The sequence below is a fragment of the Budorcas taxicolor genome, chromosome 8 (assembly GCF_023091745.1).
Source record: "Budorcas taxicolor isolate Tak-1 chromosome 8, Takin1.1, whole genome shotgun sequence".
Lineage (NCBI taxonomy): Eukaryota > Metazoa > Chordata > Mammalia > Artiodactyla > Bovidae > Budorcas > Budorcas taxicolor.
The window spans coordinates 62,884,852-62,907,207 of record NC_068917.1 but is presented as its reverse complement, the minus strand read 5'-3'; the positions used below and the strand labels follow the sequence as shown (position 1 = coordinate 62,907,207).

Sequence of the window (22,356 nt, the reverse complement as noted above, 5' to 3'; positions counted from 1 at the left end):
CTGGAGAGGTGGGGAGGAAGTGAATTTGGTCTGTACTTGGTGACAGGGTTTTACATAAAAAGTGTTCTCTCTCATCCTGAGACTGCTGATTCAGTGATTCTGTGAGTTACTGTGTCCATACCCCAGAACCTTTCCTTGAAGCCGCCCCTTACACAGACTATGTCACCCATAACTGTTTTTGTTTGTTTGTTTTATATTTGGCCAAAATATTCTGGTTTAGATACAGATATTTACAGAAGGAGGGAGGAAGGGGACCAGGCCAGAGAGGGACAGGTATATGTACAAGACTGAGCTGCAAAGGGCAAGTTTCCATATAAGGTGGGGGTTTTATGAATGTTGGTTTCCATCTCATGTGACAATGTCCACTTCTGATGTGTGGAGAGATGATGGCTACTGCCCACCCAGGTACCAGCAGCAGGGGATTGTCTGGCTTGAGAAGAAGTAGGGTTTATAGGAGCCCAGCAGGTCCTTTCCGCTCTCCTAGGAGCCAGTAAGTTCGCATCTTTCCTTTTCCCTGGAATTGGGAGAGCAGAGATAATTAGATTCTTCTGTTATTCCTCGTACCTCCCTCTCTTCCCCCACAGCCTCCACAGTCACATTGATCCTCCCTTTCCATGACTCCCTTCCTGTGGCCTGCCATCACCTTCATCTCCACATCCCCTCGAAGCTCTAGCTGGAAGCATCCGAGCTCATCCAGGGCATCCTTGGTGGTAGAGGAGACATGAATCTTCAGGGCTGGGGCAGGACAAGAGAGATGATGGAAAGAAGAATCAAAGAAAAGGCAACCAAAGAACTGCAGTATCAGAGAGACCTTTACCCAACCACCATCCTTCAGGAGGGTCTCGGTCTTCCCAGGGCACATGCACTAGAACCAAAGCATGTCCAAGGACAGGGCAATCAGGAACTGCGGTCTATCCAACTGAGAGACTTGGAGAGACTCTGAAAAGAAGGAAAGGCCAACCCAGGGGGAGGCTGAGGCTGAGGTTGAGGGTTGACGTCTCACCTTGACCGTTAGACTCCATTCGAGAAGCAGTGTTCACTGTGTCTCCAAAGAGACAATAGCGGGGCATCTTCAGGCCAACGACCCCAGCACAGACAGGCCCTGTGAGAAGAAACAGGTTGGAAGAGCCTGGGGAAAGTGGATACGAGGGTAGGAGGGAGAGTCAGCCCTACCTGTGTGGACCCCTATGCGTAGCCGCAGTTGGTCGTGGGGTCGGTGGCGGATGCGGAAGGAAGAAACTGCATCCAGTAACGCCAGGGCCATACGAGCAATTTCTGGGGCATGACGCTGACCATTTCTCCCTGGGAGACCAGATACCACCATGTAGGCATCTCCAATCGTCTCTACCTGATTGAGAGGGGGATAAAAAGGTCATCTCTATCTGTATCAATGGGCGTGGGGAAGAGTAAGAGGAGACAAGCTGAGTACCACTATGAGTCATCCTGGCAGCCAGGAAGCCAGACATTGACTGGCAAATAAGCGCCCTGGTCCTGAGTATCTGGGAGAAGCAGGCCCAGTGAAATGAGCCCTACATAGCCCGAAGTGTCAAAGGAAAGAAAGCAGGCACTTGGCTTTGTTAACTGTACTGAAGCTGTGTAAGAGAAGGTCCTGGTTTTTAGGAACTACACACAGACTTATTTAGGAACGAAGGGCCACTGTGTCTGCCACTTACTTGCACAAGGTTCAGAAAATAATTATATGGATACATATATAAAGATTTTTTTTTAAATAAAGCAAATGGGAAATACAAACAATTGGTAAATTTGAATAACGAGTTTATGGGAATTTTTCGTTATGGTAAATAAGAGATGGCAGAGTGAATCCAAAGGGAAGGGAGAAGAGTGGGTATTTATTATCTACACAATGTTAGGCACTTATTCACAATAAGTCTATTATTCCCAATAAGTCTATCATTCCCATCATACAGATAAAACATCTGAGGCTCAAGGAGCTTCTCTTACTTGCCCAAGGCCACACAGTTAGCTACAAAGTCAGATTGTTTTTTACTCCAAAGCACCATAAAGCCTACCCTAAATGACTCAATGACTTCAACAAAAAGCTTTCACTACAGAGCTTGTCCTTCATCCCAATATATCATTCTATACCCACATCCTGTATGCTTCCTCCATGTCTGGAGGGGATAAAGAGAAAAGATGGCTAGACTCTGACCATACCCTCAGGCAAAAAGTGGCAGACTAGATCTTGTGATGGTTCTGACTAGGGAAGCCACAAGGATTCACAAGAGTTTAGACTGGGATGTACAACTACAGTGCCAGAGCCTCAGTTGTCTATAAGGGACACTCCAGCACTAGAATGCTGGAGACTCAAGCAGGAAAACTAACCACAGGGCAGGTAAGGCACGTGTGGTTCCGGGAGACTGGTTTTTAAAGGCGTGTCAGTGGAAGGGCAGCCCCAGCTCTCACCTTGTAGACGTCAAAGTTGTCAATTATGGCATCGAAGCATGTATACAGATCGTTAAGAAGTGTCACCACCTAAAAGGGATGGGAAAGTAGAGGCCTTAAAACTTGTGCCTGACTTTCTAAGAATTCTTAACACACGAGCCGTGGCAAGATATGGAAAACTCCAGAACAAGCTAGTCTTTCCTGTTATCAAGGATCTCTATGCCCCAGTTAAGCTTCCCTAGGTCCCCACCCCGTCCCTGGCCCCTAACCTGTCTCTCACCTGCATGGGGGTGCTCTCTGCCGACAAAGCTGTGAAGCCAACGATGTCACTGAAGTAAATGGTAACGCTGTCAAAGGCCTCAGCCTGTACAGTCTCTCCCCGTTTTAACTGCTCTGCCACTGAACTAGGAGGCAAGGGTACAGACCAAGCCAGACTCAGAGAAGGGGGCAAAGGGAGAGGAAAAGAGTATATGGCTGGAGCAAAGATGGGTTCTAACATGAAAGCTGAGCCTGGGGGAGGAGAAGGAAGGTGGCTGGGAAATCATGACAGTCCAGGACAAGATAGGGTAGACACGTGGTGGGGGTTGGAAGAGGATCCCTGGGGCTGCAGACCAAATGTCCTAAGATGGGACTGTTCTACCTACACTCACTGGAGTGAAGCTCTGGTAGAGCAGCATCCTAAGAAGAAGGGATAGGAGGCCAGGAAGAAGGCAGCACAGCTCATTTGGAGACAGAATGAAAAACATGGTCTAGAGCCAGAATGGGTTCACGGTAGCAAGACGTGACAAAGCAGGGTTCTGAGGGTTGGGAAGAGAGCTGTCAGGAGCTGGATGAGGTAGAAAGCGACAGAGCAGATACCAAAGGAAAATTCAGGAAGGGGTCAGAAGTCTCACTGGGGTAGAATTTGGTAGAGCAGAGCCTCAGCCTTGCGTTTCTCCTCCAGGTAGGCCTGTGTGCGCTCCTCCACCAGCTTCTCCAGGTTGTTGGCATACTGCTCCATGCGCAACAGGAGGTTGTCCAATATACTGGTGCCACCTTCCCTGGAAGGAGGCCATGATATGGTACCTGCTCCAAGATGGTCAAGACTCCCGGGGCTTTCTACCCAGCCCACCTACCCTCTTGGCCCCACCAGCCCCACCTCAACCACTAAGGCTGATGAGGCCTCTATCCCTGGGGAGCCTCTGCCCCGTCATGCCCTCTCACTTGTTAAAGCGGCGAATGAAGCCCTTAATCTGTCCAAAGTCTGGTCGTTCAGCTGGGTCCTGGGCCCAACATCGCTCCATCAGCAAAACTAGCTCTTCATTCAGTTGGGTCCGGTCAATACTTGGCCGGAAATAAGGCCGCTGACCATTCCGGACCTTCTGGACAATCTCTGAGGGTGACAAAGGCTTGGTTGAAGAAAAGGTCCTCCAGGTAGGGGAAGTGCTGGGTAGTAGATTGACTCTTACCTTTGGGGCTGAGATCCAGGCCCTCCAAGTAGAAAGGCCCACTGCGAAGTGCTATCTCCTGTAAGATGATCCCAAAGCTATAGACATCAGCCTTCTGCATGCCTGTGGTCGGCAGGGGGTTCCCACTGAGCAGTTCTGGGGCAGTCCACAGCTTCTCTGAAAAGAGGGAACCAGGTCCTCACAGATGGAATCCCCAAGCCCACCTGGGCTCATTCGCATAATGCTCACCACAGTACTGCCACTCCATCTCCCTCTCCCACCCTCCCTAAGTGGAAACGATCAGGGCCAGGGGAGGGCAATGTAGAAGTGGGTTGTGGGGAAAGGCCTCACTGGCATAGAGCGCATGGCTGTCATCAGGTTCAGCGGTTGATCGGAAGCTGGCCAGGCCATAGTCTGTGATTTTGAGCACGAAACGACTATCCACCACACAGTTGGAGGACTTGAGACTCCCATGGGATGCAATAATGCTGTTATGGAGAAAGGCCATGCCCTGCAGGATACAGATCAAGTCATAGGATTGGGTCATATCTGGCTAGGATACCCCCTCTCCATGAGATGGGCATTAGCTAGCTGTCTAAAGATCTCAGGGCCATAAAAACAATATGCTAATATTGGAAGGCATCCTTTGTACAGTTTCCACTCAAAGAAGCAGGCAAAAATAGGAGAGTCATCTCTTCCATGGGCTTCCCTGGTGGCTCAGATGGTAAAGAATTTGCCTACAATGCAGGAGACCTGGGTTTGATCCCTGAGTTGGGAAGATACCCTGGAGGAGGGCATGGCAACTCACTCCAGTATTCTTGCCTGGGAAATCCCATTGACAGAGAGCCTGGCAGGCTATAGTCCATAGGGTTGCAAGAGTCCGACACAACTTAGCAACTAAACCACCACCATCTCTTCCTGGTATCTTAAGCAGTATATCAGCACCTAAGCACCAGGGCCAGGAGACATGCATAAGTAAAGGGACAAGGGGAGCTATCAGTTATTACCCTGGGAAGGGCAGTCTGTCTTCCGAGTAATAAAGGGAACAGAACCATGAGGGTGAACTCCAAGAATACTACACCCATGATGGCCTCAAATGCTTGGCCACTGCTCAGGAAGGCGTGCTTTGAGATCCAGGTATTAAGACTACCTAGACGCACCAAGGAAGATAAGCCAGTTGGAAACTTAAACATATAATCGTAAACAGGCAGGCAGGTCAAGATGGAGAAGAAAAGTGATCTACTAGAGGGAATGTGGACCAGAGACAAAGTGGAGAGGATGGTAAATTAGGAAAACCTAGGACTTCCCTGGTGGCATAGTGGATGGGAATCTGCCTGCCAATGCAGGGGACACAGGTTCAATCCCTGGTACAGGAAGATCCCACATGACCCAGAGCAACTAAGCCTGTGAACCACAACTACTGAAACCTGAGCACCCAGAGCCTGGGCCCTACAACAAGAGAAGCTACTGCAGTGAGAAGCCCATGCACTGCAATAAAGAGTAGCCCCTGCTTACGGCAACTAGAGAAAGACCATGCAGCGACGAAGACCTAGCACAACCAAAAATAAATGACATTCTTTTAAAAAACCCTGGAAAGTGGACCAAGGTAGGAGGTAGCTGCCAAGTCAATCCAGAAGCCTGAAACTTCTGACCCCACAGGGCCAGACAGGAGAGAACCTTTGCCTGTGAAGGACTCTAAGGCAGGTCCTAATAAAAGGATAGAGTGATGCTTCCACTGGGAAGTCAGTTCGGGTGGAATAGAAAAAGGATACAGTGCTAACCAAAACTCCTCTAAATGTTTAGCTCTGGGCCTAAACAATTCAAAACTCTACTCTCTGTGAACTCTTCTTATTTGTTTCATCTTGACATCAACAAACCTTGGGAAATCTCCAAATTTGTGAATATAGATATGATTAGACTTCTGGATTTGTTACAAATCACCTTTCTATCAAATCATTGTTCTCTTAAGAGTCATGTTTTTCTTATAATTTATCATCACACCTCCAGTTGAGCACCACATCAGCGTTACCTAATAATTTCTCTCTCATTTGATGGCAAACTTTACATTACACACAAAATTTTTAAAATAACTTCATTAGAACTAAACAGAATAACCAAAGCCAGCTTCAGGTGTGGTACAGGTGATCCACTAGGCTAGCTCACTGACCCAGGGACTTGCTTCTAAACACCTGTGCGAGATGCAACTTTATACCTCCACAAATCCATGGACCTCTGGGTCACTTGAAAATAGCTGAAGCCTAGTATCTTAGAATGGAGAAGGCGATGGCACCCCACTGCAGTACTCTTGCAGTGGAAAATCCCATGGGCAGAGGAGCCTGGTGGGCTGCAGTCCATTGGGTCACTAAGAGTCGGACATGACTGAGTGAATTTACTTTCACCTTTCACTTTCATACATAGGAGAAGGAAATGGCAACCCACTCCAGTGTTCTTGCCTGGAGAATCCCAGGGACGGGGGAGCCTGATGGGCTGCCGTCTATGGGGTCGCCCAGAGTCAGACACCACTGAAGCGACTTAGCAGCAGCAGCAGTATCTTAGAAGATACCAAATGATCAGCATAGTTTTCCTTGGCTTCTCAGTTTTATTTAGAGAAGTAAGTAAAACTTACCTTTTTATGTAAATGTAAACTTTACATTTACTTAGTAAAGTGTTCTTTTTGAATTTCAGTTTTTCTGAACAAAAGAGCAGATATGCCAAATATTGGCTAGAAAGTAAATGACAGAGAAAAATGAGGGTAAAAAACCCAGAAGATAAGTATGTTTGGAGACCCCATTTATTTTTCCCTGCTAAGAGATTTTAATATAAACTCTTGGAGGTTAAAAAAAATAAAAGGATGATGGAGAGAGATTTGAGGTGTCTAGTGTAGGAAAATAAAAATTTTCTACGAAGACTCTCTGTGGCAAATAAAACTCATTCCTCCCAATCAAAAGCCCCAGAGCCCTTGTTTACCCATTATTACTCAATCTTCAGAATAAGGGGAAGTGGAGAGAATGGAATTTTTAGAAGACCAGGAAGAGAAATCCTAAGCAAAGACAGAAAAAAGGAGGCATTATTAAAGTGGATGAACTCAAGGAGCAGGGAAGACTCACCTTAACAAGGTCATTAATGAGTGAATAACGAAACATCCAGTCCAGGTTGATGCTGTCATTTTCCAGAATATCCTGGTAAGTGACATGGAATAGATGATGTGACTATCCTAGCCCCACTGTCACCCACACAGTTGATGTAATTTGGGGTCTATCTCCCTTGCCCCCATAATCCCCACCTAGATCCCACACCTGTAAACTCCCCCGAGGACAATACTCGGTGACAATGCAAATGTTGGGAGGGTCTATGCAGGCGCCAATGAAACGAGTGAGATGGTTAAACTGAACATCTCTCATCTAGTCAAAAGAAAAAAAAAAGGAAGAAAAGAGAATTAAGAGAGCTAAAAATTAGATACAGAAATCTACCACTAAAGGAGAGGACCTTTCTCTTAATTGTACTCACAACTCAAAGTCATTTAAAAATGACCCACTTGCCCTCCCAGCCAGTATTACTGTTCCCTAGTCCTCTCCTTCCCCTTCCACATCGGAGTTTATCCTGGGCCCTCAACCCATACACCATGACTTACATGTTTGAGTTCAAACAGAACCTGCCGGGTCAGCTCGATGCGCTTCTTATTCACATGTTTGATGGCCACAACATTTCCCTGAGAGTGGGAGTGAAAGGGGCAGAGGAACATTAATTTCTGAAGGAGCCTCTGGGTGCTGGGAAAGACTAGAGAACTATGGGAGCAGCCAGGAGCTCAGCTGGACAGAGAGAGGAGGCTGACGAGGGGCAGAGGGTCACGGGAAGAGGTGAAAGATGAGGATGAGACAGGATGAAATGGTGGGGACCAGAATAAGCAGATGACTGTTCACCTTGAAGTGACCGGTGTTGGCAAAGATCTGGTATTTCCCATGGGCTGTCATGAGCGAGCCGTAACTGGATCCCCGCTGGGGCCAAGGGCAACATGGAGGCGGAAGGATGAAAGGAACATTAGATGGTGGTGGTGGTGCAGGCGCTATCATTACAGGCTGATGTGCTGGGAAAGGTCCAGGGTACGAAAAGACAGGCACTCAGAGGAAAGCAGAGGAACAGCTGAGAGGAGGGCTCACCAACGACAGTGTGAGGCGACTGCCTGCACCCTTGTGGCATCGCTCTGAATTGCCGAACTGCAGCTCTTCCCAGCGGATGCGCCACAACATGCTGGCCAGCTCCTTCTCCAGCATCAGTTTTCTGTAAGGACTGCACCCCTCAGCTGACTGGCAAGCCTGATCCTACCACCCCAGAGGCCAGCTGTGGGGTGGCGGGGGCTTCCCGGCAGCTCTTGAGGCTGCAGTCGTCATACCACGAGACAGGACAGAGAGAGAGTGAAGCACTCTCTGTGGGTCAGACACAAGCCCTGTGCTTATGTAAAAACACAGAGGCTGAAGATAAAGTACCTTCTTAAAATGCTGCCCGACTCTTTGCAACCCTATGGACTACAGCCCATCAGGCTCCTCTGTCCATGGAATTCTCCAGGCAAGAACAGTGGAGTGGGCAGCCACACCTCCTCCAGGGGATCAAACCCAGATTGCTTACATCTCCTGCACTGGTAGGGGGCTCTCTACCACTGCATCCATGGAAAGTTCACCTTTGCCCATAGAAGACCCCACTCAAAATCACTAATTCTAGACTAGTGTACCCAGTCTAGAACCAAAGTCGGGGAGGGGAAACAAGTCCAAGGCTAAAAGACAACTGACAAGAAAGGCTAGAGACGGTGGAGTTACAGCTAAGGGAGCCTGTCAGCGGAAAGCTCAGAACTCACCGGAAAATGAGGAAGCTGGAAACACCAAACATGATGAAGGTGATGCCCGTGCCCAGCGCCACAATTGCCAGAGTTGAGAGTGGAGCTGAAGGGGAGAGGGGGGCCCTGAGAAAGACTGTGTGTGGCCTTGGGAGCCAGAAGGGGGCGATGCTCTTAGGTGCAGGGAGCAGACCCATCTCAAGGTAGAGAGGAGGGAGGGGGTAGAGGAGACGAGGTGAAGCAGAGCTAAGAGTCGGGGGCAGGGGGACATGAGGAGGAAATAAGAGAAAGGAAAGCAAAGGGAGGAAGGGCTGCTCCCAGTCCCTGCACACACCCACTTTTATCACAGGATGGGTCGTCCAGGTCAAAGGCACAGGGGGGATTGTCCAGGGGAGGGGCCCCCTTCACCCAGGGGATGGGCCGTCCTGTCCACCAAATCTGCTTCTCGGCTCCCGAGTAGTGGGCTGCAGGCTGTGAGGATGGAGAGAACGGGGCCCACAGGCCTGCTCCCACCAGCCTCCTCACCCCATACCCAGCTACTTGGCTGCTTTTCTCCCCAACCTGCCACTCCCCCCACCACCATTATGCAGCTCCAGGAGAGGAAGGTAAGGCCCTGCCTCCAGTGCCTTTGGTTCTGCCCCCATAAGAACCCTAAAAGCTGGGTTTGTGGGCCCCACCCGCACTCTCTTCCCTGCCTCCTCCCCCATCACCTGAAAGTCCCCGGAAACCAGGTCTCCCATGGCCCACAGGACAAAATCGGTCTCCCGGTCATTGTTCTTGTCCATAACAACCAGTCCAGTCACACCTAAGATGGAAAGGAGCACCCCTTACTTGGAGATCTGCCCTTGGTCGCTCTCCTATCTTCCCAAGTTACCTGGCAGTCTGTCCCTGCCCCCATCCTTAGCCTGTGTCCACCTCAGCCGGGTGCTCTGGCCACAACTGACTTTCTCTCCTGCCCCTGGTGTCTGTGTTTGCCTCTGCCTCCTCCACCCCTGAGCCTGGCAGCAGTGCTCTGGCCCTCATCTGACCCTCTCCATTACCACGGTATCTTCGTCCTTGCATCTTCTCGACAATTCGAAGTCCGTCTTCCCGGGTGCCTCCCTCCTGTATGGTCTCGTTCAGGACTTCGGCATACAGAAGGATCCCATCGTAGAAGCAGCCAGCAATGAGGTTCATCTGGGGGTGGTAACTTCAGCAGTGCTCTCCAAAGGTCCCGCCAGGCCCCTTCTCCAGCCCCCCTCCCATCTCTGAGGTCTCCTTCTTCTCCTCCTCCTGGTTTGCTTTCTTCCCTCCTCCCATAGCTAAGGGGCCATCCCTGCCTCACTAGGGCAGAAGGGAAAAACCCAGATGGAAGCCGTCAGCCCCCACAGTAGGGCTGGCTCTGTGGCCAAGGCTGTATTCTGAATTAGGGAGAAGAGCCTTTCCTCAAAGCCTGGTCTGACTCCAGGAAGAGAGAGATCTGCTTACCAAGGAAGGGGCCAGCTCCACACCAAAATCCTCCCGTGCTCTAATCAGAAGACGATTCTGGAATTCCTGGTACTCAGGATTCGGGGGTTCTCGGTACGTGATGACCAATACCGTCTGGACCCACAGCACATGGGAGAGTGAAAAGGATTCAAGATGGGAATTAGGGGAAGAGAGGAAGCAGGAGAGAGAAACGTGGTGAAATACACATGATATAAAATGTACATGAGTGACCCTGAAGGCTGAGAGGATACTAAACACTATGTGTGTTGTGTGTGTGTTTAATACACCTGGGAGAAGGGGTGGCACTCCTTCACACAAGATAGATAGAACCATCTGTCTATGGATGGTTCCGGGAATGTGGAGACTAAGAAACAGATAAAGTCAACTCCATCCCCCAAATGGGCTCTTCACCTTCCTGAAGCCCCTACTATCCCTCATAGCCCCTCGGTCCCTTCCTTTCTGGGTACCTGTTATCGGCAAGGACAACCCTGAGCAACAGCTCCTCTCCCTGGTGTTAATACTGCTAATGCTATCAGCACAATGCTGGCCCAGTGCTCCCACCCAGTGAGGTCCTATGACAACTGGGGGAAATACCTTGAGACAGTGATTCCATCTGTAAAAAGCCACGAGCCCATTCCTTTAACGTGTGTAGAACACCCACTATATGCAGTACTGCCCTGCATTCCAGCCTAGTCCCACAAGTCATGAGTCACAAGGAAAGCACACAGTCCCATGCCCACCCACGCCTCACAGGTAAGCCAGTGACACATGTGGTCTCAGCTGTGCACACTGCTCCCTGGCCACCGTCAGCACTTCTCCATCTTCCACGGGGGTGCCTGCTTGGCTCCCACTGCCCTCACACACTTCCCCCTTCCTGGCCTCTGCCTGTACCTCAGGCCTCCACAGTCACTAGCCTCTCTGCTTTGGTCAGAAAACTGGCATGGCAACTTTGGGGAAAGACTTTAGATCAATATATTTTGTGAAATGATAGATTAAAACTAGTCATTTCTAGCAATTGTGTATATCCGTGTCTTTAATCCCTAAAGTACCATAGAGATACTAGGTATATTACTTATGATCTATTCTAAATCAATTCACTCCAGGTATGACATAGTGAAGTCAGTTTATAACACCCTCAATATATAGACTAGAGTTTGCCTACTGAGGTAATTATTCTTACTGGAGTATGTGGATGCTTGACCACACATTGCTAATACTCTCCCACTGTCAGGCAGAATTTAAAAGGAGAGGGAGACTGAGGGTAGGGCTGGAAGGGTTCATTCAGGAACACTTGTTCAATGAATAAAATAAAAACAGAAAGGTAGGATATGGTTGACAATGTAAAAAGTTAGTTAAAAGACTTGAGGGACTTCCCTGGTGGTCCAGTTGTTAAGAATCCACCTGCCAATGCAAAAGATACAGGTTTGAGCCCTGCTCGAGAAGATCCCACATGCCACAGGGCAACTGCGTCCACGCGCCACAACTGCAGAGCCGACGCTCTAGAGCCCGTGCTCCACAGCAAGAGAAACCATTGCAACGAGAAGCCCGCACACTGCACCAACAGTAGCCCCGACTCCCCACAACTAGAGAAAGCCCACACGCAGCAATGAAGACCCAGCACAGCCAAAAATAAATAAGCAAATAAAATGTTTTAAACATTACAAAAAAAACTTGAAAAGATCAGGCTTCACACAATTTATAGTTCAATACAAATGTCAATAATAGATTTCCAGTGCTTTTTAAAAAGTAACTCCCTAGGTTTATTCGTTTGCTAGACCAGCAGTTCTCAAATGTTTTTGGTCTCACAACCCTTTACTACTAGAAATTACGGAGGACCCCAAGGAGTCCGTAATTTGGATTACATCTATCAATATTTACCATAGGAGAAATAAAAACTGACAAAGTTTTAAAGCACAAGAATACACAAGCACACCTTCTATAGCTGCCAGAGTGATGACATCATCTCACATCACGTAGCCTCTGGAAAACTCCACTGTACAATCATGGAAGAATGAGAGTGACAGAGGCAAATAACATCTCAGTATTTTTAAAATAGTTTTGACCTCATGGTCCCCATAAAAGGATTCCAGGGGCCCCCAGGATCCCAAGACCACACATTGAAAACTGCTATGCTAGACTCTTCTGCTGTGGTTACTAGCTACCAAAAAAGAGAGAGAGAAGCAGAAGAACCTCCAAAGAATTGCTGTCCTTGCTCAGGGGCTAGAGAGAAGGTAAAGGTAGGTCTCTGTGTCCCATTTCATAGGGGAGCCCAGGTGGAAAAAAAAAGCAAAGGCTGCCAAAAATGAGCGCAGCAGTGATGGAAGCTAGAAGGGCACCCAGGAAATGTGGAAGGGCAGCAGACACCTGGCTCAGCCTGCGGGCCCACCCACACCTAACCCTGATCAATGGACAGAATGGTGGTCTCCAGAAGAGATGCTGCCCCACACAGCCCTTGCTTTACTGCTAACTTCCATTCTTGACGTTGGAGTCCCCTCTCTGTAACCCAGTCTCATGCTGGTCACCTAGGTGGTTGCTTCTGCCTGGGTTTCTGGGCCAGTCTGTCCAATGTTCTAAAATGTCCAGACAGAGGCTCTGGGTCCTTAGAGCTAAGCCATTTGTTTAGCTCCACCATACCTACTTATTTTTCCCTCTCCTGGCTGATCATCTCAGTTTATAGTATCTGCCAGCTCTACTCCTCTCTAGAATTCCTGACTGTCCCTCTCTTCCCAACACACACCTTGATTCAACTCAGTAAACATGTGCTGGGCACATGGACTACACAGGTAGGCATGATTCCTGCCCTCTAGGTTTAATGAGGTTTAAAAATCATGCAACATACTTAATTTTAGGGTCTTCTCCCCAACTCTAGCTAGTATCCAGCATGAGCCGGGACCCTTTCCTTGGGCACGACACCTGCCTAGAAAGCCGTGGATATCTGTATCAGGGCTCCTTGCCTCTGCTGCCGCCTTCTCCAGGTTAGTCCAGTCCGGGACCACAGTGGGCCAGGTATGTCTGGGGCGTGGCCTCTCTGCTCTTTCGTCTTTGTCTGAAACTGACCACATAACCTCCCTAACCCCCTGCCCGGCTTCAGGATCAGAAAAGGCTAAGAAGAGCTTTGTCAGAGGATACCCCATCACCCTCTCTCCCCACCTCACCACCTTGATTTTCCCGTTGGCATGTTCTTGACTGCCCCTTCTCTTATACTGTAGCAAAACCTCCCTCTTTGCTTTTCTGTCTGAATAATGCCTACAGTGAGTGGGAAAGCTGAGAATTAATTTATAGTCAGCCCTTGAGCAACATGGGTATGAACTGCATGGATCCACTGATAATGCGGCTTATTTTCCCAGTAAACACAGACCACGGTACTGTATGACATGGTCGGCTGAATCCACAAATGTGGAACTTCTGATGGGGAGGCCCGACTGTAAAGTGACGCTCAGATTTTTGACTGCATGGAGGGATGGGTGTCCCCACTTCCCACAATATCCAAAGATCAATTGTCTGTAACTAATTGTTAGTGGACTATATCCCTCCTCCCCTATCCTAAGTGCTGGGGCCGCTTGGCTGATAGGAATTCTCCCACAAGAGAGAGAAGTGTTCCCTCAACAAAGAAAATGTGGCCCAGAAGGCTGTGGAGTCTTCCCATATGGGAGGGTCAGGGAGACCTTCCTTGACCACGGTAGCTAAAGCACAATTCTCTTGTTACTCTCTTCTCAAACCACTCCATTCTTTTTTTTTTTTTTTTAAGTACCATACCACATCACAATTTGTTCTATGCTAGTATTATTGCTTATTTGTTTATGTTGGTCTACTCTACTGAGTGTGGACTCCAAAAAGGCAGGGACTGTATCTGTCATGTTCTCTGCTGAATGCTAGTACCTAGCCCAGCGACTGGGATGTAACATGTGCTCAATAAACTCGAATAGAACGAGTCAGCCTTCAAGTGACTCAAACACTGACTGAATAGTAAGTTCCAGAGAAGACAAAGTTAGGCAAAGAGTGGGAAATTCAGTCCAGCCTGAGGATTCAGGGATTGTTTCTAGAAGGGAAGATAACTGATCTGAGTCCTAAAGAATGCCTTATTCAGACAGACAATAGGTGAGAAGGTCGTTTTAGGCAAAAGTTACAGCATCAACAAAACCTGTCTTGTCACTGCCTGGGTTCACATGTGACAGTCACAGACTCATACTCAGGAGTGCAAACAGATATGTCATTCACAGTCAGACACAACCAAATACAAAATCACAGCCACAGCCACAGGGAGCTCAACCCAGTGCTCAGTGACAACCTAGAGGGGTGAGCTGAGGAGGGAGATGGGAGGGGTTCTCAGGAGGGAGGGCACATGTGTATGCCTGTGGCTGATTCCTATTGATATATGGCAGAAACCAACACAAATCTCATAAGCAACCATCCTCCAATTAAAAAAAAAAAGTCATGTAAAACCTCACTTACTGAAGAAGGTGGCCAAACAAGTCCAGCACTTATACATACCTACTTAGAGTCAAACAATCTAAGGGTTGAAAGGACCTTAAGGTTATCCCATATGCCACCTCAAATCCTTTTGGGAAAAGGAGGGATATGCCAAATATGTTAAAAAAAAAAATACTTATGCACACAAATCAGTGAAAGACTGGTGGGAGAAGAGGGGAGCAATTCATGGGTATGCTTTTAAGAGGCAGAGATTTGGGGTGAAGGGAGGAAGAGCACTGTGAACAGGAGCAGAGAGCGTAAAGATGGGGGCAGCGTTTGGTCGCGGATTTGAGAGAGGTCTAGCCGCTGACGTACTCAGCAGTACTGGAAAGTAAGATTTTAAAAGTGGGTTGACCTAAAGACTCCACCAGAAAATTACTAGAGCTCATCAATGAATATAGTAAAGTTGCAGGATATAAAATCAACACACAGAAATCCCTTGCATTCCTATACACCAATAATGAGAAAGTAGAAAAAGCAATTAAGGAAACAATTCCATTCACCATTGCAACGAAAAGAATAAAATACTTAGGAATATATCTACCCAAAGAAACTAAAGACCTATATACAGAAAACTATAAAACACTGATGAAAGCAATCAAAGAGGACACTAATAGATGGAGAAATATACCATGTTCATGGATCGGAAGAATCAATATAGTGAAAATGAGTATACTACCCAAAGCAATTTACAAATTCAATGCAATCCCTATCAAGCTACCAGCCATATTTTTCACAGAACTAGAACAAATAATTTCAAGATTTGTATGGAAATACAAAAAACCTCGAATTGCCAAAGCAATCTTGAGAAAGAAGAATGGAACTGGAGGAATCAACTTGCCTGACTTCAGGCTCTACTACAAAGCCACAGTCATCAAAACAGTATGGTACTGGCACAAAGACAGACATATAGATCAATGGAACAAAATAGAAAGCCCAGAGATAAATCCACACACATATGGACACCTTATCTTTGACAAAGGAGGCAAGAATATACAATGGAGTAAAGACAATCTCTTTAACAAGTGGTGCTGGGAAAACTGGTCAACCACTTGTAAAAGAATGAAACTAGATCACTTTCTAACACCACACACAAAAATAAACTCAAAATGGATTAAAGATCTAAATGTAAGACCAGAAACTATAAAACTCCTAGAGGAGAACATAGGCAAAACACTCTCAGACATAAATCACAGCAGGATCCTCTATGATCCACCCCCCAGAATTCTGGAAATAAAAGCAAAAATAAACAAATGGGATCTAATTAAAATTAAAAGCTTCTGCATAACAAAGGAAAATATCAGCAAGGTGAAAAGACAGCCTTCTGAATGGGAGAAAATAATAGCAAATGAAGCAACTGACAAACAACTAATCTCAAAAATATACAAGCAACTTATGCAGCTCAATTCCAGAAAAATAAATGACCCAATCAAAAAATGGGCCAAAGAACTAAATAGACACATCTCCAAAGAAGACATACGGATGGCTAACAAACACATGAAAAGATGCTCAACATCACTCATTATCAGAGAAATGCAAATCAAAACCACAATGAGGTACCACTTCACACCAGTCAGAATGGCTGCGATCCAAAAATCTGCAAGCAATAAATGCTGGAGAGGGTGTGGAGAAAAGGGAACCCTCCTACACTGTTGGTGGGAATGCAAACTAGTACAGCCACTATGGAGAACAGTGTGGAGATTCCTTAAAAAATTGCAAATAGAACTGCCTTATGACCCAGCAATCCCACTGCTGGGCATACACACCGAGGAAACCAGAATTGAAAGAGACACATGTACCCCAATGTTCATCGCAGCACTGTTTATAATAGCCAGGACATGGAAACAACCTAGATGTCCATCAGCAGATGAATGGATAAGAAAGCTGTGGTACATATACACAATGGAGTATTACTCAGCCGTTAAAAAGAATTCATTTGAATCAGTTCTGATGAGATGGACGAAACTGGAGCCGATTATACAGAGTGAAGTAAGCCAGAAAGAAAAACACCAATACAGCATACTAACACATATATACGGAATTTAGAAAGATGGCAACGACGACCCTGTATGCAAGACAGGAAAAAGACGCAGCTGTCTATAACGGACTTTTGGACTCAGAGGGAGAGGGAGAGGGTGGGATGATATGGGAGAGTGGCATTCTATCATGTATACTATCATGTAAGAATTGAATCGCTAGTCTATGTCTGATGCAGGATACAGCATGCTTGGGGCTGGTGCATGGGGATGACCCACAGAGATGTTATGGGGAGGGAGGTGGGAGGGGGGTTCATGTTTGGGAACACATGTAAGAATTAAAGATTTTAAAATTAAAAAAAAATAAAAATAAAAATAAAAAAAAAAAAAAATAATAAATGAATACTGTCAAAACATGATTTAATTTTTTTCAGTTCCCACCTATTAAAGATTCTTTGTTAAAAGTTTTCAAATAAAACATCTTGCCTGCCTAAAAAAAAAAAAAAAAAATAAAAGTGGGTTGAGAACAGACTGTAGAAAATCTTAAAAGTCATGATAAGGAGTCAGGACTTCATTCAGTAGGAAATCAGTCATTCAAAGTTTTGAGCAGAGAAGTGAACAGAGTCCTGTCACTTCTCCCTACAAGTTGTTTCTCACATCCATTTCTTTTCATTCCTGCTATCATCACCACCCCCCGGAGAAGGAAATGGCAACTCACTCCAGTATTCTTGCCTGGAAAACCCTGTGGACAGAGGAACCTGGTGGGCTGCGGTGCATGGGGTTACAAAGGGTCAGCAGACACAAATGAACACACACGCATCATTACCACAGTTCAAGCCCATAGCTCTAGGCCTCATTCTAGCCTATTACATGCAGGTGGCCTCACTGCCTCCAGTCTTCTCTTCCAATCCAACCTGAATTCTGTCAGTATACTTCTCATCACAACAAACAAACAAACCTCGAAAACCCGGCCACTCAAGTCCAAGCACCTCAGTCTTAGGTTCAGGGCTCTTCTTAAGCTGAGGCTACCCCTGCAACATTATTTCTTATAATCTGCCCCAAGTGAACCACTCTTTCTTGTCAGGTCAGTTTGCCTTGGACCCCCAAACAGGTCCATTCCTGTCTTTTTCTCTTAGCTGCCTGGATCCTCTTTCCCACTCTGACTAGGAAAACAACATCTGTCTTTAAAGTCACAATAGAGTCTTGCCTCCTTTATAAAAGCATTCCCTAAACCCAGCCCACAGTGACTCTCTCCTCTGAACCACTCACGTTCTTAGCATCTCTTCCAGGACCCATAATCACATTCTATCTCATAATTACATCTAACTGTACTGCAATCATGCCTCACCTCTTCAGAAAGGGTGGAAGCCCTCCCAGGGGCTGGGACTAAATCTTCTCCTGGACTTTTCTCCCTGACGGCATATCTGCCATTGGTTCTTAGGAAAGCCAGCCATTCCAGGATCTTAAGAGGTGGCCTTGGCAGACTCACTGAGAAAGAGCCACAAAGGTGAGACTAGGCTAGAAAATCCTTTGTCCATTTCACCTCTATAGTTTACAATTCTCGCCCTATTGCTGGGGCTTCTGTAGGGTCTTGTGAGAGAAAGAGAATCCCCCAAAAGTTCCTCTCCCCCTTCTTTCAAGATTGATTCAGATGATACCTGAAATGCTTCTCTGAGGGCCTGGGCCTGTTCCCGGGTGCGATTATCCTGCCAGGGCCGGCCCATGGAGCGTGTGGGGCCCGCACGGAGGCTCTCCCCAAAGACATCCAGGTAAAAGAAGACGTAATCCCCGTTGGTCAGGTTCTCCCTCTGGGCCTGCAGCAGGATCTCATGCAGCATCTCCAGAGGGCCACAGATGTACACAACTGGGGCAGGTACATGACAGAGGGGCCCCTGAGAGAGGGGCCAGGACCCTGAACAGCCCCCTTTCTGACCGTCTGCATTTCCATGCTTAGCAAGGAATAGAGGCCCTACCCTATCAACCACCCACCAGATGTCCCCCATCCCTCCCCTTGGGAGTCTATGTCATAAGTACCCTGGGGCTATAAGGACCATCTGGCAGAAGTCAGAGCCTGACTCCAGACTCCAAAGGAAGGGAGCTATCCCTCGAGCCCCTCCCCTTCCCAGAGCCCTGCCTTCTGCTCCCACCCAGACCTCCTCACTCCCCCACTCTGCCCTGCCTCTCCCTAGGCTCAAAGGCACTGATTGCTCAGAATTTCTCTCAGTGTGACCTTTACCTGTCCTTCCCCACCAAATCTGCTGTACCTCAAAGCCCATTAACAGAGTCCTCACTCTTCTTATGCCTCCAAGGGGTCTTGGCAGCCCAGTCTGAGAAGTCTCTGCTCACAGACAGGCACACATTTTGGAGTGACCATCAACTACATTCACTAATCCAGGGCACTCACATTGCTCTCCAGATTCAATGTCCCCCAACCCCACACTCTTCCTGACCCAAGCTTCACCCTCCATGCTATCTTATTCCTTGTTCACATCTACCTGTGAACGGCCACCAGCAGTGCCCCCCGCCCCCCGCCCCAATACAATGCCTTGGGCCTCTCCAGGGGCTCCATCCACCTCTGCTTCTTGATCCCAACCACCACCATCAGCTCCTCAACACCCATCTACATCTACAGCCTCCCAGTGCCCAGCCCCAGGGACAGCGCGACCCTCCTCCCCTAGCCCTAACACAGCCCGGGCCACACTCACTGCGCCCGTTGGCCCGGATGAAGTGGGTGGCCTGCTCAGGGCCCCCCGGCTCACGGGCATACACCTGATGCTGTACACTGAGGTTGATGCCCTGCAGGGCCTCAAAGACGCCCTCGATGGTGAAGTAGTGAGGCCGGTCATCTGTGCGAGCATCCAGATACAGCAAGGCAGCACGGGCAGTCCAATTGAAGTGCCCGTGGAGCATCACTACAAACTCACCCAGCTTGGGCGCAGAGGGGCCAGTGCGCACCAGGGTTCGGTAATGCTCACTCTTAGCCGAAAAACCAGAGGCCACAGCACCCGCGGTCAGCAAGGGAAGGCGCCAGTGGGAGGCAAAGCGAGCCACAGAGGCAGCGGGGTACACGCAACCCGGGCCCAACAGAAGGTCGGGGTCATGGTACAACTTGAGATCCACAGCGCGCAGAGGGGCCAGGTACTCAGAGCAGGCGCCGTCCAGCTCAGAGCTGACGAAGCGGAGGTCCACGGGCAGCGCCCGGCCCAGCGCCTCCACGGCAAGGGCCACAGCGGGACCCACCCGTGGCCATGCCCAGGCATAGCTCAGGTTGTGTTCGGGCAGCACCACCGCCAGCGTCAGATTGCGCGCCCCGGGAGGACGCACCCCACCTGCCAGGGCTGCCACCACCAGCAGGAGAGATGGCAGTGCCATGGGGAGAAAGCGGCGGCCCCACTGCCCCCAGAACCCAGGGCCAGGTGGGCCTACGGGGGAGACACCAGCACCACCCAGCCTGGAACCAGGGGAAGACCGCCAGAAGAGAAGTGATGATGAGCCAGGAGGGCCGGGACACAGGAGAGGGGCAGGGACGGGCGAGGCAGAGGAGGGAGAAAGGGAGCCCCAGGGAACGGCTGAGGACTGGGTCCAGCAGCCCAGGGCAGGGACTGAGGAGGACTAAGGGTAGGGTGGCAGGAGGACGGAAGGACCGAGGGGGCCTGTGACTGGGATGTGGACAGTGAGGGGTGAAGTCGACTGATGAATCTGAAGCTGAGAAGGAAAGGGGATCCGAGACTGGGATGGGGTGGGGGTGGGGGGCAGGCTGGTACAAAGAGAAGGCCTGGGGGGCACCTCACAGCCGAAAGGGCCAGGAGGGCAGAGAGCTGCGGAAAGGAGGACCAGGGGGATAAGGTGGGAGGGGGCTGGCGCGGCGGAAGGACTGGGACCATGGGCGGCGGGGAGCGAAGCGAGGCCTGGGCCGGAGGGGAGGGAAGGCAGGGGTGAATCTCCCTGAGAAGGCTTCTCCCGAAGCTCCTGCTTGGACTAACGGGCCCAGGGCGCTGGTCCCATCCGGAGCTGCGGCGGCCCCGCCCGTGTCCCAGCTCCTCTCTGCTCCGCTTCTCCTGGGCCCGGGCGGCCGGCGCAGCCCCGCGCTTCCTCCCGCCCCCTGCCTGGGCCCCCGGGCGCGCCGCTCGTCCGGGTCAGGTCGCCGCGGCCCGGCCGTCTCCGCTCGCTGCGCCGGCGGCAGCCGAGTGCGACTCCCCGGGCGAGCCGCCCGCCCCCGCCCCGCGCCTTCCCCGCCCCCTCCCCGCGGCCCCTCCTTCTCCCCCGCCCGGCCCCACCCTCCGGCGCCTGCTGTCTCCCCCAACCCGCCCCTCCGCACCCCCACCCCTGCCCGGCCGTCCGGGGGCCTCCCAGGTCTCACACCCCACCCAGGGGGCGCCGCGGAAGGGCCTCCCAGGCCGGCGAGGTTCCGGGCGTCCCCTCACTGTCTCCTCCAGGCCCCCCGGACCACCCCAGCGCGCGCTGTCCATCTCACTCCCAGGAGCCGGGGCCTCTCTACACTGCCCTCGCACATCCCGCTCTTCTTAGGGTCTCCTTTCTCAATTTCCCCGAGTCCCTCAGACACTCCAGTTTCAGGAAGAAGTCTGGAACCCCCACGTATTTGGTATCCTCACTTGTCCTCCACCTAGCGAGCCACACCACCCTTCTCACTGCCGCAAACTCTCTCTCCCCTTCACCAGCAAAACATGCTTGCTCCCTGAAGAACAGGCCCCTCCAGGACCAAGGCGTCCCAAGGACCGATTTTTCCTGAGTCCTTACGAAGTCCATGAGTCTCCCTTTTCCTTAAGACTCAACTCTCCCAATCTCTCTCTTCCTGGCCCTACGCCCCGTCTGTGCCCTCCCGGGTCCTCAGAGGCCACCACAGCCCACTGGGCTTCCATCACACCATCTGCTCCTGGGCAGGACCCCAGAACAGCCTCTTCTCTTTGTCTCCCTTCACGGCCCAGGCTCGCACCCAAGAAAAGCTCAGGGACTGACTCAGCAGAACAGTTCCAGCAGTGGAAGCCCACTGTGTCCTCTTTGGGTTCCACCTTCCCTCCTAAGCATCCAGCCTAGAAGGCTCACCCCAGACACCCCAGATCTGGAGGAGCTGATCTGATTGCGAGGACCAGCTTGGGAGGGATGAAATCATGGTTGCTGGGAGGAACTGCCATGGGACCTTAGGGAGTTTCCCTCAAATTGTCATTAAGGAGATGCATATCAACCCATTTTCCTCCCCCCTGCCAAGAGCCACAGTGAGTCTCCTGCTTCAGGCCACTTCTCCAGCAATCACAATTCCAAGAAGCTGAGAGCTGCCGGAGTGGAGCGAGAAGGGTGGGTGTGCAGGGAGAGGAGGGGTCTAGTTTCTCTGAGGTGGAGGCGACACCTAGTGGTTTGGGGAGGGAACTAAAGGACAATGCCTTTTTATTCTCAGGTACAATATTTCTTTATTGAACAGTCTGCCTTGCACAGGCTGTGGGGGTGAATGCACAAAGCTGAATGATACAGGCTTACCTTTGAGGAGCATTCATTTGGAATCCCTTGGGCTCAGAGGCCAAAGGCAAGCCCCCCCAAAACCTCTTTTGCCCTCAAGCCAGTAGAAATGGAAACCTTTGGATAGCTCTTTAAACCAGACATGTAACTCCAGTTCCAGCTCCTGACACTGTTAGTGCAAAGAAACTTCATCCTATCTGAGCAAGCAAAAGAAGGATAGACCAGACAAAAGGGTAATGGGACAACCTGAGAAAGACATGACTCTAGCTTCACATACAGTCAACCAAATACTTTTCAAGCAACTACACACATT

The 22,356-nt window shown here is 49.6% G+C and overlaps 1 protein-coding gene across 3 annotated transcripts; it reads right to left on the bottom strand.

Annotated features, from left to right (window-relative positions):
* Window positions 1-173: 173 nt before the first annotated feature.
* NPR2 (natriuretic peptide receptor 2) lies at window positions 174-20,721 on the bottom strand. Of its 3 annotated transcripts, XM_052645383.1 has the most exons (22): window positions 19,277-20,721; window positions 18,230-18,435; window positions 10,126-10,239; window positions 9,699-9,834; window positions 9,369-9,463; window positions 8,997-9,129; window positions 8,680-8,764; window positions 7,988-8,108; window positions 7,751-7,825; window positions 7,462-7,539; window positions 7,127-7,231; window positions 6,938-7,009; window positions 4,182-4,341; window positions 3,852-4,007; window positions 3,607-3,775; window positions 3,297-3,443; window positions 2,684-2,807; window positions 2,425-2,493; window positions 1,174-1,348; window positions 1,004-1,102; window positions 644-735; window positions 174-514 (listed from the first exon to the last, which is right to left on the bottom strand). In XM_052645383.1, exons 1-22 carry the CDS (start codon window positions 19,941-19,943, stop codon window positions 449-451), a joined length of 3,144 nt encoding a protein of 1,047 aa, XP_052501343.1. In that variant the 5' UTR covers window positions 19,944-20,721; the 3' UTR covers window positions 174-448. The 3 variants fall into 3 exon arrangements, 2 of the variants coding, with proteins under 2 accessions (XP_052501343.1, XP_052501344.1); XM_052645384.1 differs by lacking the exon at window positions 7,751-7,825; XR_008199845.1 differs by lacking the exons at window positions 174-514; window positions 644-735; window positions 1,004-1,102; window positions 1,174-1,348 and having other exon boundaries at window positions 2,429-2,493; window positions 2,684-2,802.
* Between the last annotated feature and the right edge of the window lie 1,635 nt (window positions 20,722-22,356).